Genomic DNA, 13,974 nt, shown 5'->3' on the forward strand with positions numbered 1-13,974 from the left:
GAAGTAAACCATGAATATCTGCAGTCTATTTTTAAAAAAAAAGCTACAAAAACTCTGCAAGGCTCTGAAAGATATCTGCTTAAAGGCCTTGAGTGTTGAGTTTCTACTAGTTATTTGTATTCCTTAAGTTATTTAACTGAAGATGTAACAAAAAACCAAAGCTGAGTGAGAGAAAGTAGACGGGAGATGAGTGGTGGTATAGTAAAAGCTTTTAATAGGTTTCTTGTAAAATTAACTTTGGATATGCTCCATTTTAATTTTTTTTAACAGATTAGGGCAGTAATAGTAATTTAAACAAATTATCTTAAGTTTAAATTGATCTTAAATTCAATCAGTTATTTTTGGAATATCTTAAGATATTTGGATACGCTAAGAATACACTTACATAGAAAATTGTCCTTATATGCAGTAAATTGTCATTTTTATGTCTCTGTAGTATGTGGGGGGGAAAAATATGATTTTTAGATGTCCTACAAATATCTGACTTTAACCCGGGCTAATTTTCAGCATTACTCTTTAGGATTTTGTATTCTAACACTTTAACTATAAGTATGTAGCTGTTGCAACCCAAAGTACTTCAGAAAACACAGTGGGTAAGAGAGAAAGGAATAGGAGTAGTAACTTAAAGGGTTAGTTGTAGTCTTGTAAGTGTAGACTTGTAGGTCTTGTGTTAAATCTGGTGCCTGACTTCAACTTCTGATTAATTCTTTGGAATAAATTAAAGAATTAAAGCTGTAAATATTAAAGGAAATTATTTTACTGTGCTTTCATTGCATGCATTTTTGTACAATGCCTCCTTCCCTGTTCTCGTTGTTTCACTTGTCACTCAAGAAGGGATGCTGTTTTGCTCACTCTGGGGTTGGATACTGTGAGCCTTGTCTTGTTTTTCCAGCCCAGCACTGGTTGTATGATTCTTCATCTGGAAGTCTGTTTTTTTTCTATATAGATATGCTGCTGCTGTTCTCATGTTATCTCTATGTCTTCCAGTTGTAGGAAAAGCCCATGCTTCTATAAACAGAATATGCTGGGTGTATGAGACATGGAAAGCAAAGTATAGGTGTATGGTTTTGGCAGTTTCCCGATTCTTACTATTTCTTTTGAACAAATTAATAGAATGTAACCAAAGAAATCTAATACGCCATAGTATGTTGTTGTATGGTAAAGACTTGTGTGAAAGAGCTGATAGATGCTAGTAGCACCTCAAAGCCTATCTTTGCTTTCATCCACATACATGCAAATCTCAGTAGTATTTTGCACCCTCAGCAGTTTTCTGTCCTCACTCTCATCTGTCTTATTTGTCCCAGACCCATTATATACATGACTGTATTAAAAGAATACTTACCCATTTTAAAATCTTCCACTCTCTCCATCCTGATGCAATGATGCAGTATTACATATTTTACAGTAAACACCCCTCTGTATTCACCTTCCAGCTCTCTAGCTCACTCCCCTTTTTCTTGTCTCACACTTGCATTTGCCAGTACTGTGTGCTCTCTGTTTGGAACAGCGTGTCTATGCTGATTTGCCAAGCATCCTGTTTCTTCATTCAGAACAGTTAGGTATCTTCTTTAAAATACATTTCTTTCAGCAATCACTTGCAATGTGAAAAGCGTAGTGTCTTGTGGCTATTGGAAACAAGAAGGATGGAAAAGTGCATCTGTTCCACAAAGCACTATGTAAATTATTTTGTGGAATATGTGTATAAGTGTATTGCTCCTTGTAAAGACTTATGAGCCAAAAATATCTGCCAGGTCTATTATAAAGCTAAGTACAAAGCTCAGTTGGAAGTGTTTCAGGTAATCTTTTGTAAAAAGCAAAATTAAAAAAAAAAAAGATTGGAAAGCTGTACAAACTAGAAATACTAATTTTTAAAGCATTCATCACTACCAATGAGGAGTTGTACAAAAAGGCTCCTGATGGTTTTGAAATCTTATCTCGAGAAATTGCTTACCCTGCCATCACTCAGAAATGCTGAAGAAGACAGTCTTGGGTTTTCTTTTGGTTTTACTTCAGCAGGTCATATTTTAAAAGCCAAAAAAAAGCAGCTCAGTTACATAATTCTGATTATCATAATATGTAGTTAACTGTTTCACTGCAAATTTTTAACATTGCAGATACAGGCTTTGGATTCAGTGGCACATAAAAGTCAGCCGGCAGAGAAATATTTAGCTTCAAAGAACTAGAATTTAAGAGCACTTCTATGGCTGCTAGTGTTGTTAACCTCAGCTGTCATTCCTGGGAATAGCCCTGTGCATAGGTTGCTCCAGACCACAGCGTATCACCATCCCTTCCCATCAGCTGAGGCACGTTCATTCCTCTCCCTGTTACGTAAGAGGTATTCTATATGGAGTCAATAAATATGAGGTATAGGTGTTTTAGGAGGAGTGCTTATGAGACATAGGTGCGTTACAAGGATCCCTCTAGACATGGATGAGATCACTGTTACGAAGAAGCATATAAGCAGGCACACGTGAAGTATCTTTTCAGGAGGAGATGAAGTGTCTCCGTAGGAAGAATAAATGCTATGAAATTTCTGCTGACAGTTTTGCACGTTAGAGCAGCTGTTCTGGTCAGACAAGAGGTCCTTTTTAGCCAAGTGGGGTGTCAGAGAGAGAGGTTTCCAGCAGATTTTTAGGGAAAAGCATGAAAGTATTAACTCCGGTACAACAGTGGATTGAGCTAGTTGATTTAAGATGAAGTGGCTACCGATCCATTCCACCCATTCTTACAAATCACTATACTTGGAACAGGACCAGCAGAAAAGCATGTGTAGAGCTCAAGAGGCTGTGCAGTTTGCAGTCCAGCACACTAACATAAACTAGAGTGGATTTCAGTTTACTTTCTAGCATCAGTGGTGATTTAAGCAATGGGTTCCACTCTATGGTTAGTAGGTCAACATTTGTGGTTTCTATTTAATTTGCTAGAATTTCCTTTCTTTTGTTTTCTGTTTTCTTTTTTTAAACACGACTTCTTTTACCTCTAATACCATCCTTTTCCTTATTGCAACTGTTGAAAGCTTTTTTTGTTTCTTTTAAAGTCTTCTGTAGCAGTATAAATATACTCTGAGCCTCTAATTATGGTATTTTTTTCTATGCCACCTGCAAGCATTTTACCTTTTTAGCTGGACAGTTAATTTTCTTTAAGTTACTCATTTTATGTAGTTTCCCTTTTTAAAACTTAATGCTATGTGATAGACTTTTGACTTTTTCTTTTCTCCAAAGATACTGAATTTGTGCATGCTTTGGTCACTGTTATAGGCAACTCTTCTGTTGTTCATGGGCTCAGCAATCAAAATTGCCTCTCTGCAATCTTCTAAACAGTTGCTCCAAAAGGCAGATTTTTATGATGTCTGAAAAGGTGATCTCGGCATCACAGCTCAATGAAACTTTCACAATGTGAATATGGGAACCCCAATCTCCCATTATTTGTCTGCATTTCTTGTCCATGCAGATTTGGGATAGATGAATGAACTATTTCTTGTGGTTAATACATGGATTCAGCAAATTAGGTAATTTTAGTTTCATGCCTCCACCAGTCACCCTCTTGCAGTACTACTTGCTTAATCCTGTAAAAGTCTTTGAAAAATTTTGACTAGTGGGGATAATGAGGTGAATGTGTAGCCTTTGATTAGATATAATATACATGTGTTGTTACAATTTTTTTTCCCCAGTAGAATTGTTCAGTAAAACAGCAATGGATGAAAAAATATTTTATCCATTAAATTCTCCAAATACAGCCTGGTAATGTAAGTGACTACCTGAATTTTGTACTTGCTTACAACAGATTAATCAGAGTGGATTGGAAGCCTTCTCGTGTTGGTGAAATTTCGTATTAAAATTCAAATGAAAAATAATACTTTCAATCAGCTTCTTTTCATGTTGAATAATAGATAGAAAGACTCTGTATTCATATTTTACAGTATCTAAGTTTTCCTATATGTCTTATGTTCATGTGTGTTGTGAACCGGCTAGATGAGGTTCAGTAATGGAACATATAAAAGCTTTCTGCAGGGCCTGGTTACTCAGCTTACGTATATCAATTTAGTAATATCAGTTCCACTCTGCTATGCTAATTTACACCAGCTGAGGTTCTGGGCACCAATCCTTTTATTGTGTCTTGACTTTTCTAGCACGTAGGTCAAGCAACATTTGATAACCATATGCTTCGTGTATTGTGCTAGTAGAATAGGACTTAGAAGGTGGAGTATGGGAGGAGTGGGAATAATTGCAAATGTGTATTGTTAGATTTTATTGACTTCAGAATGTGGCATAAATACAATGTCAGCTTCTCTATAAAACAAGGCCCCCATATGGAGTCAAGACATACAGTGAGATCCTGTAAAATAGTAGTAAAGTCGTCTTAAAATTACGTGGATTTAATTGATTGTATTTTCTTCTAAGGTTATATCTTAAAAATTTAACAATCCCAAAGTAAACACTTAAAAATGCAAAGCCAGTATGTAAATGCATGTCAATGTGTCAGACACCTGAAGCCTGTTTGAGTCTTTATATTTTGCTTCGGCATCCATGAACAGGCAGAAAGCTTTTCACCATTTATGCGAGAGGGGAAGGCAAAAGAGCTTCTCTTAGGAACTCACCCTTTTGTGCTAGTGCGACTGAAGGGAGCTGTAAAATAGTTACTGCTGATTATCTGATTATGCAAGAACTACCTAGGTGAGTGAGTATTCAGAGAATTTCAGCTTTCTTTGGATATTTTGGTGATTAGTGTGCATCCTCTTAGGAAATCTGGTAGGGAACGAGTGTGAATGATGGTCGTCAGGACAGAAAGCAACTAGAGAAATGAAAGCGGATGGAGAGCTGAGAGCATTCCAGTGGAAAACTCAACTGTATAAACAGTGTTGGACATCTGATTGTGTTGGTCTATTTTCATGTACCTGTTTCATCTCTTGCATGTAAAAAAGGGTTCCTTTTTAAGTCTAAAAAAACTTACTTGTTTTTAGAACTGAATGACATCTTCTGAGTTAAAGGGGGGAGAAGTTATAGTAAATTGGGAAATATTTTTGTCTTTTGTCTGCAAACGTCTTTCTGGAAATTTCAAAATAGTAGAGCCCGCTTGCAAAGCTCTGGGCTTTAGCAAACTGCATTGTGGTGTGAAGTTTAAATGAGGAAATATAGTAACATACCACAGAGTGTTCCTTGGGTTGTGGAAAATCACTTCTGTGCTACCTCTGGTTTAGTTATTTGTTATTTGTAAGCCAATTAGTGTTATTTTTCTATATTTGAATTAGAGGCAAGTCATCTAGCAAATCTTTTTTTCTCTGTAGGCATGAACAAAATCGCTGTTACTTATGTGCATATAGGCAGTTGTGCTTTTATGCCGTTATTAAAAATACCCATTTCAAAAGCCTCTGCTTAACGATCACTTTAATTTCAGCATTCATCTAGGACCTATTAATGCAGATACGCTGAACTGTTCCTTAGGTGTGGAAAATGATGACAGTACATTGCTGATTTTGTTACATTTTAATTACACACCTAGAAATAGGAAAAAATAAATTTTAATCAACGTTGGGCATCCAAATAAATAATTTATCTGCAAAATTTATTTCATTAAATCAGTGGACGCTGTTTTACTGCTGGAATAGAAATTCTATCTTGGCATCTGCAGTTACTGAAATATAGCTTAACGTCATTGTGTTTTTCTTGGCTAGAGGCTACCGTGGTAAGCAATGTCATATTTGCCCACAAACGCACAAGACTCAGTGCTAGTCTGCTTACTGCCATCATTTCCTCATGTATGTGTTTCTAGATATTTAATGCTCTTAAACTCAAGAACTCTCCTTACAATGTAATGACCTTTTCCTAATAATTTCTTCGTATGGTATAACCTTAATTCAAGAGGCTATGTAAATAAGATTGCGGACAGACTTCAGTGAGCTCAAGGGGCTGATGGCAATAGTCTTCCAGTAGAGGGGGTGTGGTGGACATCCTCTGGGTTGTGGATCTGAAACATCTCAAATTACTCAGCCATATTTGTCAGCTTAACACCAGCAGGCTGCTCTGTCAGCTAGCTGCGCTGACACCTTGCTTTGTTATGCTCTGTGCAGCTTTTACTTCCTCCCCTTATTTAGCAGTCAAGGAGGCTGTTGCTGAAACAGGCGAGAGAGCTTCCTTACCCTGCTTCTCCAGTGCTATGATTGGTGCCATTAATTCAGTATATTAATGGGGGTAAATTCAATTTGGTGTCACTTCAGCTGCTGGAAACATTGCAATATATCCCTTATAGAGATTAGTATTTAGGTTCTGATCACATACAACCATGCTAACATATCAGATACTAATATGGCACAGAGATAGCAATGCTAAAAACTAGGTATGCTGATATTAAAATACTGGTTGTTGAAGTCCTGTTTATTTCAACTTGTATGTTTTCTGAAATTTGTTTGAGGGGAAGCGAATGTCATGTACCACGCTTCATTTTCAAATGTTTGCACATTGTTATTGATACTATTCTGCTTTGTTGGAAATAGATTTTGAAAGATTTCACCTGTATCTTAGTTGGGGAAGCAGAAGTTTCCATCTCAAAACCACCATTTTTTTTCTGATATTTGTTACTAAACACCCTGCTCGAAATTTCTTTCTAAAAAATAAGAAACCCTTCCTGCCACCTTGTCACAGTTGAATTCTGATTTATGTGAGTTGATACAACTACAGTTGGTTTCTTCTATTAGAATACATTACTAGATAAACAAAACTGTTGTATAGACACTATAAGAGCTGCAAGAGATGTTGCAGCTTGTTTGGGCTTTGGAAGCCTTTTTTTTTCTTTCTTTCTTTTTTTATTCCCCCTGCACATGGAGCCTTATATAGTGTGGCTCCAGTTGCCTGTCTGGGGCCTCTACTGCCTACCACAATACGGGTAACTGTTCCTGTTGTTGTGCATATTTGTGGTGTGGCACAGTCTGTGATAAAAGAAAATTAAGAATATTTGGCAATAATTATAAGGAACAAGAATGTGCAAACTAAGTCAGGACTAAATATTTCTGTTGGTATGTTGACAATAGCAAGAACTGATGGATATAATGTTGGATGTAAAAACTAAATATCTATTTTGACAAGTCAAACATGAGCAGACATTTTAATCAAATGGTATTGGATCAAATACTATCAAAGACTAAAATTTTTATGAAAACAGTAATCTGTGGACCAAAATAACCTGCAGACTACTGTCTTCTCCTAAGAGGCATCAAAAATATGTTTTGATATTGTACCTGCTATTTTGAAAGGTGATTGGAGTATACTTCTAAATGAAAATCTTTTCTTTCTCAGTCTTTCTGTGGGTCTGTGTTTCTGCCTTGACAGTTGGTGTAATTAGCGTCAGTAATGATTGGTCTTTCCAAGAAACTGCATCTTCCTCAGTTATTTGGTCAAGGCTTATAATCACCTTAAAACTTGGAATTCTATATTACATCATATTCTTATGCCTCCTTGCTGCACAGTTGCTGCAGAAGTAAAAATGGAATTAGTTTAATTAAAAGGTTTCCTTTATAGGCATTATTAGGTATTGTTAATAAGCAGCTGAATTCTGCTGGGACGTGCTGGATTTTGAACTAAGATGATTGTAGAATGTCTTACACATACTTATTATTATCCTAATCACATTTGTATGCTAGTCTTCTATGTTTAATTTTAGAAAAAACTTACTGATTTTGGGAAAATTTTTATTTTTCGGTGTTCTCAAGGTCATTAAGAAAGCCTCTGCTATAGCTCACCTTTGACTGGAATGTTTAGGATTTGTGCATTTTTGACAGTTCATTTGTAGTTAGAGTAGTCCGGTAACAAATTCTGCATCTTAAGTGTTTACTAATGAGAGTATGATGAAACATACAGCTTTAACATTAAAATACAAACATAACCTAAAATTTCTTAGTTAAGTTTTGCTATTTTGGCTGTGTTTTTGAACACTTGTTTCGTGTGCTTTGCTCTTTGCCTTAAGTCCGTATAATTCTTCCCCAGACCTCCCATGCTGTTAAATGTATGGGTAGAATGGTAACTTCCAAGCAGATCACTCACCCCTAAAGAAAACACTTTCAGGTCACGTCATATAACCTGTATTATAAGAACAGCTGTGGGTAAGATTCTAAAAATGAGTATCCTGATCTTTTTACATGGGTTTTTTTGATGATTTGTTTTGGTTTGGTTTTTTAGATGAGAGACAGAGAGTTGTCATTATAATATTAATACACTGATCTCTTTTTTTTTTTTCCTTAACAGATTAAAAAATATTTTGAACTCGAGCCACTTGCACGTGGAAAGCGCTGGATTCTTAAACCCTGCTCCTTGGATGATATGGAGGCAGTAAAAGACAGCTTCTCCCTTCTAATAAGCTTGCTAGAAGAGAGAGACTTCGAACCTTCAAGAATGTGAAACGCAGGAGAGAAGAGTGGTTCTCCAGGCATCACTGTACCTGCATGTTCTGCTCACAGCTTAATTATGGTGTGGTATCAAGACTGTGCTGTGATATGTTGTTCATACACAGTTAGTGCAGAATGTCCTTTTGTTAAAATAAATATTCTGTGAATCAGGTACACAACTATTTCCAGTTGTCTACACTACTGAAATAGAGAGTTCCTCTTTGTTTACCACTATTTCTGCACACTGCATGTTTCTTTCTTGTGTTGCGATCATCCTTGATAGGAAATTTTACACGCACAAAAATAACATAGTCTGCAAAGGAGGAATTCTACCTCCTACCTTGGTTTTTAAAAAATAACTAATGTCTGAAGGATTTGTGAGACTAATTTGTATTAGCTTGTTTACTGACCCTGCAGTATGGAAAGCACAGCCACTGAGAACCTTAATAGGATACCTTACAGGCAAGCAGTTTCATGTTAATGCAAAAGGTTAGTCCTGAAGTTTTACTAAGTGAAAACACAGTGGACAAGTTAGTTGATTCCTCTTCTAAAGTCACAGTATAACCTTGTCAAAGGCAGAACCGTTATTTTGCTGAAGTTTCCTGAAAGGTAAAATAGCGAACAGGTATGTGCGGATAGCAGTATTTGGGAAAAATAGGTGACATAAACAGGTGGTCTAAGTAACTATATTTTTAGACAATATACAAAAGTTGGATAAAGTAATAATTTTCATTGAAAGTAGTTTTCCGTAAGAGAAGCAAAGCAAATGTCTGTTAATTCAGCTGTGCAGGCTTTATTACTAGTTAGAAGTGTGACAGATTTTAAATAAGGATTGCTTCCTTTATCACTCATTCACAGAATACTACTGTTATCATAACATTGCCAAACCATCTATACCATAATTAAGGGCCTTCCAGCGTTTGTACTATAAGCTTCTCTTTTCAAGGGATTATAACTTGTTCTTTCAAACTTCGTCTGGGCTAAATGTTACTTAGAAGACAAAAAAGTATTCACTGGAAACAACATTTGTAATACATTTGGAAAAATCCCATTTGGTTCCAGTCACACAGTGCATATTTCCTCTTTCCAAGTTTTCCCCATTGTAGGTTTGCAGTTTTTTGGCTGCCTTTTGTTGATTTTTTAAAACCTTATAAGCTGATTTTGTCCATTAAAGAAACATGCGAGGCCACTGGTTCACCATTAAGTCAGTCACAACAGGGTATGTGCAGATCAGTCACTGGCCTGGTGCACACCTTGAATGTTGTGCCTTGTGCATTCAGCTACCCTCGTGCATGAGCGTCTGCAAACACAAACTGTAGTGATGTGTCAGTGGTTCCTCCTCATCGATTTTGCTTGTGTTTTGAAACTCGTAACTCCTTTTTTCAGGGCTTTAAGCATATATCTTTCCACTTATTTTTTAAGTTTGAAGTTTATTGTAGTTTCTTACTAGTTTATTTGGGAATAAGAAAATAGCAAGGGTCGGCTTTTAAAGGCTTATAAAAGCCATTTCTCTATTACTTGCAATTATACTCTTCGTTAAACAAAATGTTTTTAATAGTTTTTTTGTGTACTTTTCAATTTCCACGGATTTCTTGCACTGCTCCCTTAGAATTATTTCTGCCCAAATGCATGGCCTGATGATCACTGTTTCAGCTTGCTTCCTATTATCAGAAAGAAGCTGGGAAAACTGGTAAGCTCCATGTTTAATTTTGTGGTAGAATAGGCAGAAAGCCTGAAGGGCATTTCTTCTTGCTTTGTGTTTCTTCTCTTTCCTGCCAGGTCAATTGCCTCACTCCTAATGCTCTTGGAAATACCCAAGAACTGGAATTGTTAATTTTAAAACACAGAGAGGAGGCCTATGTTGGTTTAGTTCTCTCTGCACAGTTTAGGTGGGACCCAGCTGCCCAGCAGTTTCTCTTGTGTGTGTTAAGGATGCTCCTTTCCCTGGATTTAAAGAGGAGCTGGATCTAATTTCCAAACTCTCTCTTAGCTGACGTGAGCTTAGAGGCTACAGAGTCCCCAGATTTCCACAAGGTCCCCAGGTTTCTGTCCTGTTTAGGGAAGATGACAAGTAAGAAGCGGTGAGGAGGAGTGAGAGAATTATTTCCCAGAGAAAGCAGGCAGTTTGGGAAAGCAGAAAGAGGGATTCAGAGCTTTTACTGCTTTTTCATTGAGTATTAGATAGAAGATGAGAGAGAAAATCTTTTTACTGTTTTTCCCCTTCTTTCCCATATTAAAGTTATGGATCAAAAGGTACAGCAAATGAAAATAAGCCCAACTGTATTGCATTCTTAAAACTGTACTTAATTGTACCATCAGTGAGTCTGGTCCAAAAACTTCAGAGTTTCTGAGTTACATTTTGGTCGTGATTTTCCAACTATGCACTGTTGGAAGGTGCTACATGACAAACTTGCAAAAGGCCCAAGTAGTCGATGAGAATATGGCTTTGGCATATGCCAGTAGCCACGTAGACTAGGACCTTTTGATGCTTAATGCTTTTTCTTTAGGAAAGTGCCAACTGCACAGGAGCAGTGATTTTTTTTTCAGAATGATTTTGAATATGCTTTTTCTTGCTAACACAGTGATCATTCCTCACCACAGGTTGAAACAATACCTCATAACTGCTTAAGGCTAAGACCAACGCTTAACTTTACTTTGAATGTAGTTCTTCTGTGGTTTTGTGTTGTGGATGGACTTAATGGATGTGTACCTTTTTAATGTCTATAAACACATTCACCTTTTTATGGAGGAATTAAAAATATTCATAGCAGCTCATGTCACACTTCGTTGTCTAAAGTGTTGTTGAATGCTCTGGCTGTGGTAGAATATGTAAGAACTGCGCAGTTTTTATTCAGATGACCAATCTCAATTGTTTCTTTTTTTTTTTTCCCTAAATCTTTTCATATGTGTTCATCATTTAGGTGGAATAAACTGGGCACTAGGCTCTATTTTCCATGCACGTTCATTAAAGAGTGAACACTGTCTTTTTAAAAAAGATACTGTGCTTTAATGTTCTTTAGCCATCTGTTAAATTACTTTGTGTGTGTATGTGTGTGTATGTGTATGTGCCCACATTGGGCTTCTTCTCAGACCTGTGGCTGTCTGCAGTGTCTCAGCCGTCAGAATGAAAACATTATCAATCAGTATCCAACAACAGCTGGTTTTGACAAGCTTCTGTCTGCTGCCTAATGCTTTACAACTTGTCAATAAGACCTCTTTGTCTGCCTGCTCTGAGCTGGTAATCTGCTTCCATGTTGTGTCCTGTACTTCTAGCATTTGTATGGAAAAGAAGTTAAATCTTAGTGGGTTTTGATATTTCTTGCTGTATAATGCTCCATGTGTATCTTAGCTTGCCTCTTGAAATGTGCTATACAAAAATCTGTGATGTATTATTTCATTTAACTTCTTGCATATCATTATATTTATAGAAGTTGCAGATTTTTGTACCGTATTAGTTAATACAGTTGCCTTTTTGTAATGGCAATTAATTTATATTACAGAAGTTTGTATCTTTACTGTAGTCAAAAGTATTAGTTAACTGCCATATTATCTTGACTTTATACTAAAAATACAGTGTCTATACACAGAAGTTGACCCATTCAAGTGGACAACTGCTGACATGAGGAACTTGTACTGTTTGTGATTTATACATGATTTCCACTATCAAAAAAAAAAGAAAAAAAAAGAAAATAAACACTGTATAGAGTTGAGTTGCTAAGTTTGGATTTCTTGAGTAGTAACCAGTTCGGGAGTATGGCGTACTACCTTGATTTGGAATGTTCAAGATAAATTATTTACTCCTAGATGAAAACAAATATTACTGTATAATCATGACTAAATTATACATAGTTACACATTTACACACATATATATAAAAAATAGAAACTTCCAAAAACTGGATGATTTATTTCCACAGCAAGATGATGTTACTCTGGAAATGTATTTGAAAGATATTGCAGGTTTATTGGTGGAACAGAGATTGGAATAATCTTTATACAATTATTTCATAATGTTAAACTGAGGGACATGTTTATATGACTAGAAATTATTTTTAAATAAAGTGACATGGCAAAGTATATATGCCAAAAAAAAGCTACAAAAGTTAAGCAAAGGCGAATACTATGGGAAAAATAAAAGCTTGCTGAGACAACTCAATGTTATCCTTTCAAACACTGAGTGGAAGAGACTCTTACAATGGAAGTTGTAGCAGCTGATGGAAGTACAGCACTGCTGAGCCAGCCTGGAGTTGCTGATTCAGCTCCTGAGGTATGCTTTTTTCATTTTATTATTTTTAAATCTGCCTCTTATCAAGACTAGGATGGACATGAAAGATCTGTAAACTTGGAATATTTTTTTAATTCTTTTGTTTCATATAAATAGGAACTGAAAATCTGCTAATCATGCCTCATTTGATAGCTCTTGAAAGAATTTTCATTAGCTCATTAGCCCTTTGACCTAATAGTTCAAACAAATAAAAACATCTGTTTGTGTCAGCTGTAGGGTTAGTCATCCAGGGCCTAGGTTAACATGAGGATATCCTACGTGAAAACAAAAACCATACCTTTTTCAGTATCTGCAGTTGAAAAGGACCCCTGAAATCAAGTAGGGCTGCTGAATTCTGTTAGGTGAAGAGACTGAAAAAGATCATTACCCTTCTCAATTCTCAGCCCTCCAGGGTGAACTGACTAACTTCATTGTGTGGGTTGGACTGAAGATCAGGTTAATTTAACTAGTTCTGAGACATTTATGCTTAATGCTAGCTTCTTATAATGTATTTTAGCTTTTATCACAGCTGTATGTAGAGAAGTCAAAGTATGCTGTATATATTGCTTGTTCATTCACCAGTTTTCGTAGGAAAATGTAGTATCTGGTATTCTGGGGGGTTTGGGTGGAGTATATTCAAGACAGCGTTGTTTGTGGAGTGTATGTGCATCAAGCATGTTCAGCACTTCCATTTATGATGTCTTAAATATGCTTTAATTTTTTAGACTGAAACTGTCTAGAAAAGGCAGATATTCAGTTGTGAATATTGGTGCTAACAGTAGTCTGTGCAGCTCCAGTTATCTGTGGCAATGAGGTGGGGAGAACAGAAGAGAGATATTTTAATCATCTGGTTGTCAGTTTTACAGTAAACCCAACAGAAGTGTTTAGCTAAAGGTCCTGTGCTGGTTTGAGATGATTACAGAAAATTAAGAATTGAGCGTGTGAAGAGGAGGAATGACATAATCCATGCCCAGCCATACTACTATTATGGGAATAGAAGGACTTATTGCCTGAAAATAGCCTGGTTTTGGTAAAGACCATATTTGTAATGAAAAGCTGTTGTATAGTTAATTTCTAAGCACAGAAACATTTCCTCACACATGAAAAATCTATACATATATTTGAGAACCCGCCCAAATGCTAATAAGTAAGAGGCATGAATTGTACTTACTATGCTTGTGTGCAATATAAGGAAAGCCATTCACAATTAATTTTCTCAATTCTCACTATTAGATTGTGAGCTAAAACTGACAAAAAATAAAACCAGCAATCACAGCATTTCTTTTTTACCTGTCACCTTGAAAAAGTGAAATGCTCTCGTTCATTTTTATTACTAT

The 13,974-nt window shown here is 36.3% G+C and overlaps 1 protein-coding gene across 8 annotated transcripts in view; it reads left to right on the forward strand.

The window, feature by feature from the left end:
* The window catches only part of ARL15 (ARF like GTPase 15), a 225,568-nt gene extending 211,844 nt beyond the window's left edge, over positions 1-13,724 (forward strand). For all 8 annotated transcript variants that reach the window (XM_075137595.1, XM_075137600.1, XM_075137601.1 and 5 more), the window contains one exon: positions 8,235-13,724. In XM_075137595.1, coding sequence (XP_074993696.1) covers positions 8,235-8,387 — 153 coding nt within the window. In that variant the 3' untranslated portion in view covers positions 8,388-13,724. The remainder of the gene's footprint in view (positions 1-8,234) is intronic.
* The last annotated feature ends 250 nt before the right edge of the window (positions 13,725-13,974 follow it).

Source organism: Calonectris borealis, chromosome Z (genome assembly GCF_964195595.1).
Source record: "Calonectris borealis chromosome Z, bCalBor7.hap1.2, whole genome shotgun sequence".
Taxonomy (NCBI): domain Eukaryota; kingdom Metazoa; phylum Chordata; class Aves; order Procellariiformes; family Procellariidae; genus Calonectris; species Calonectris borealis.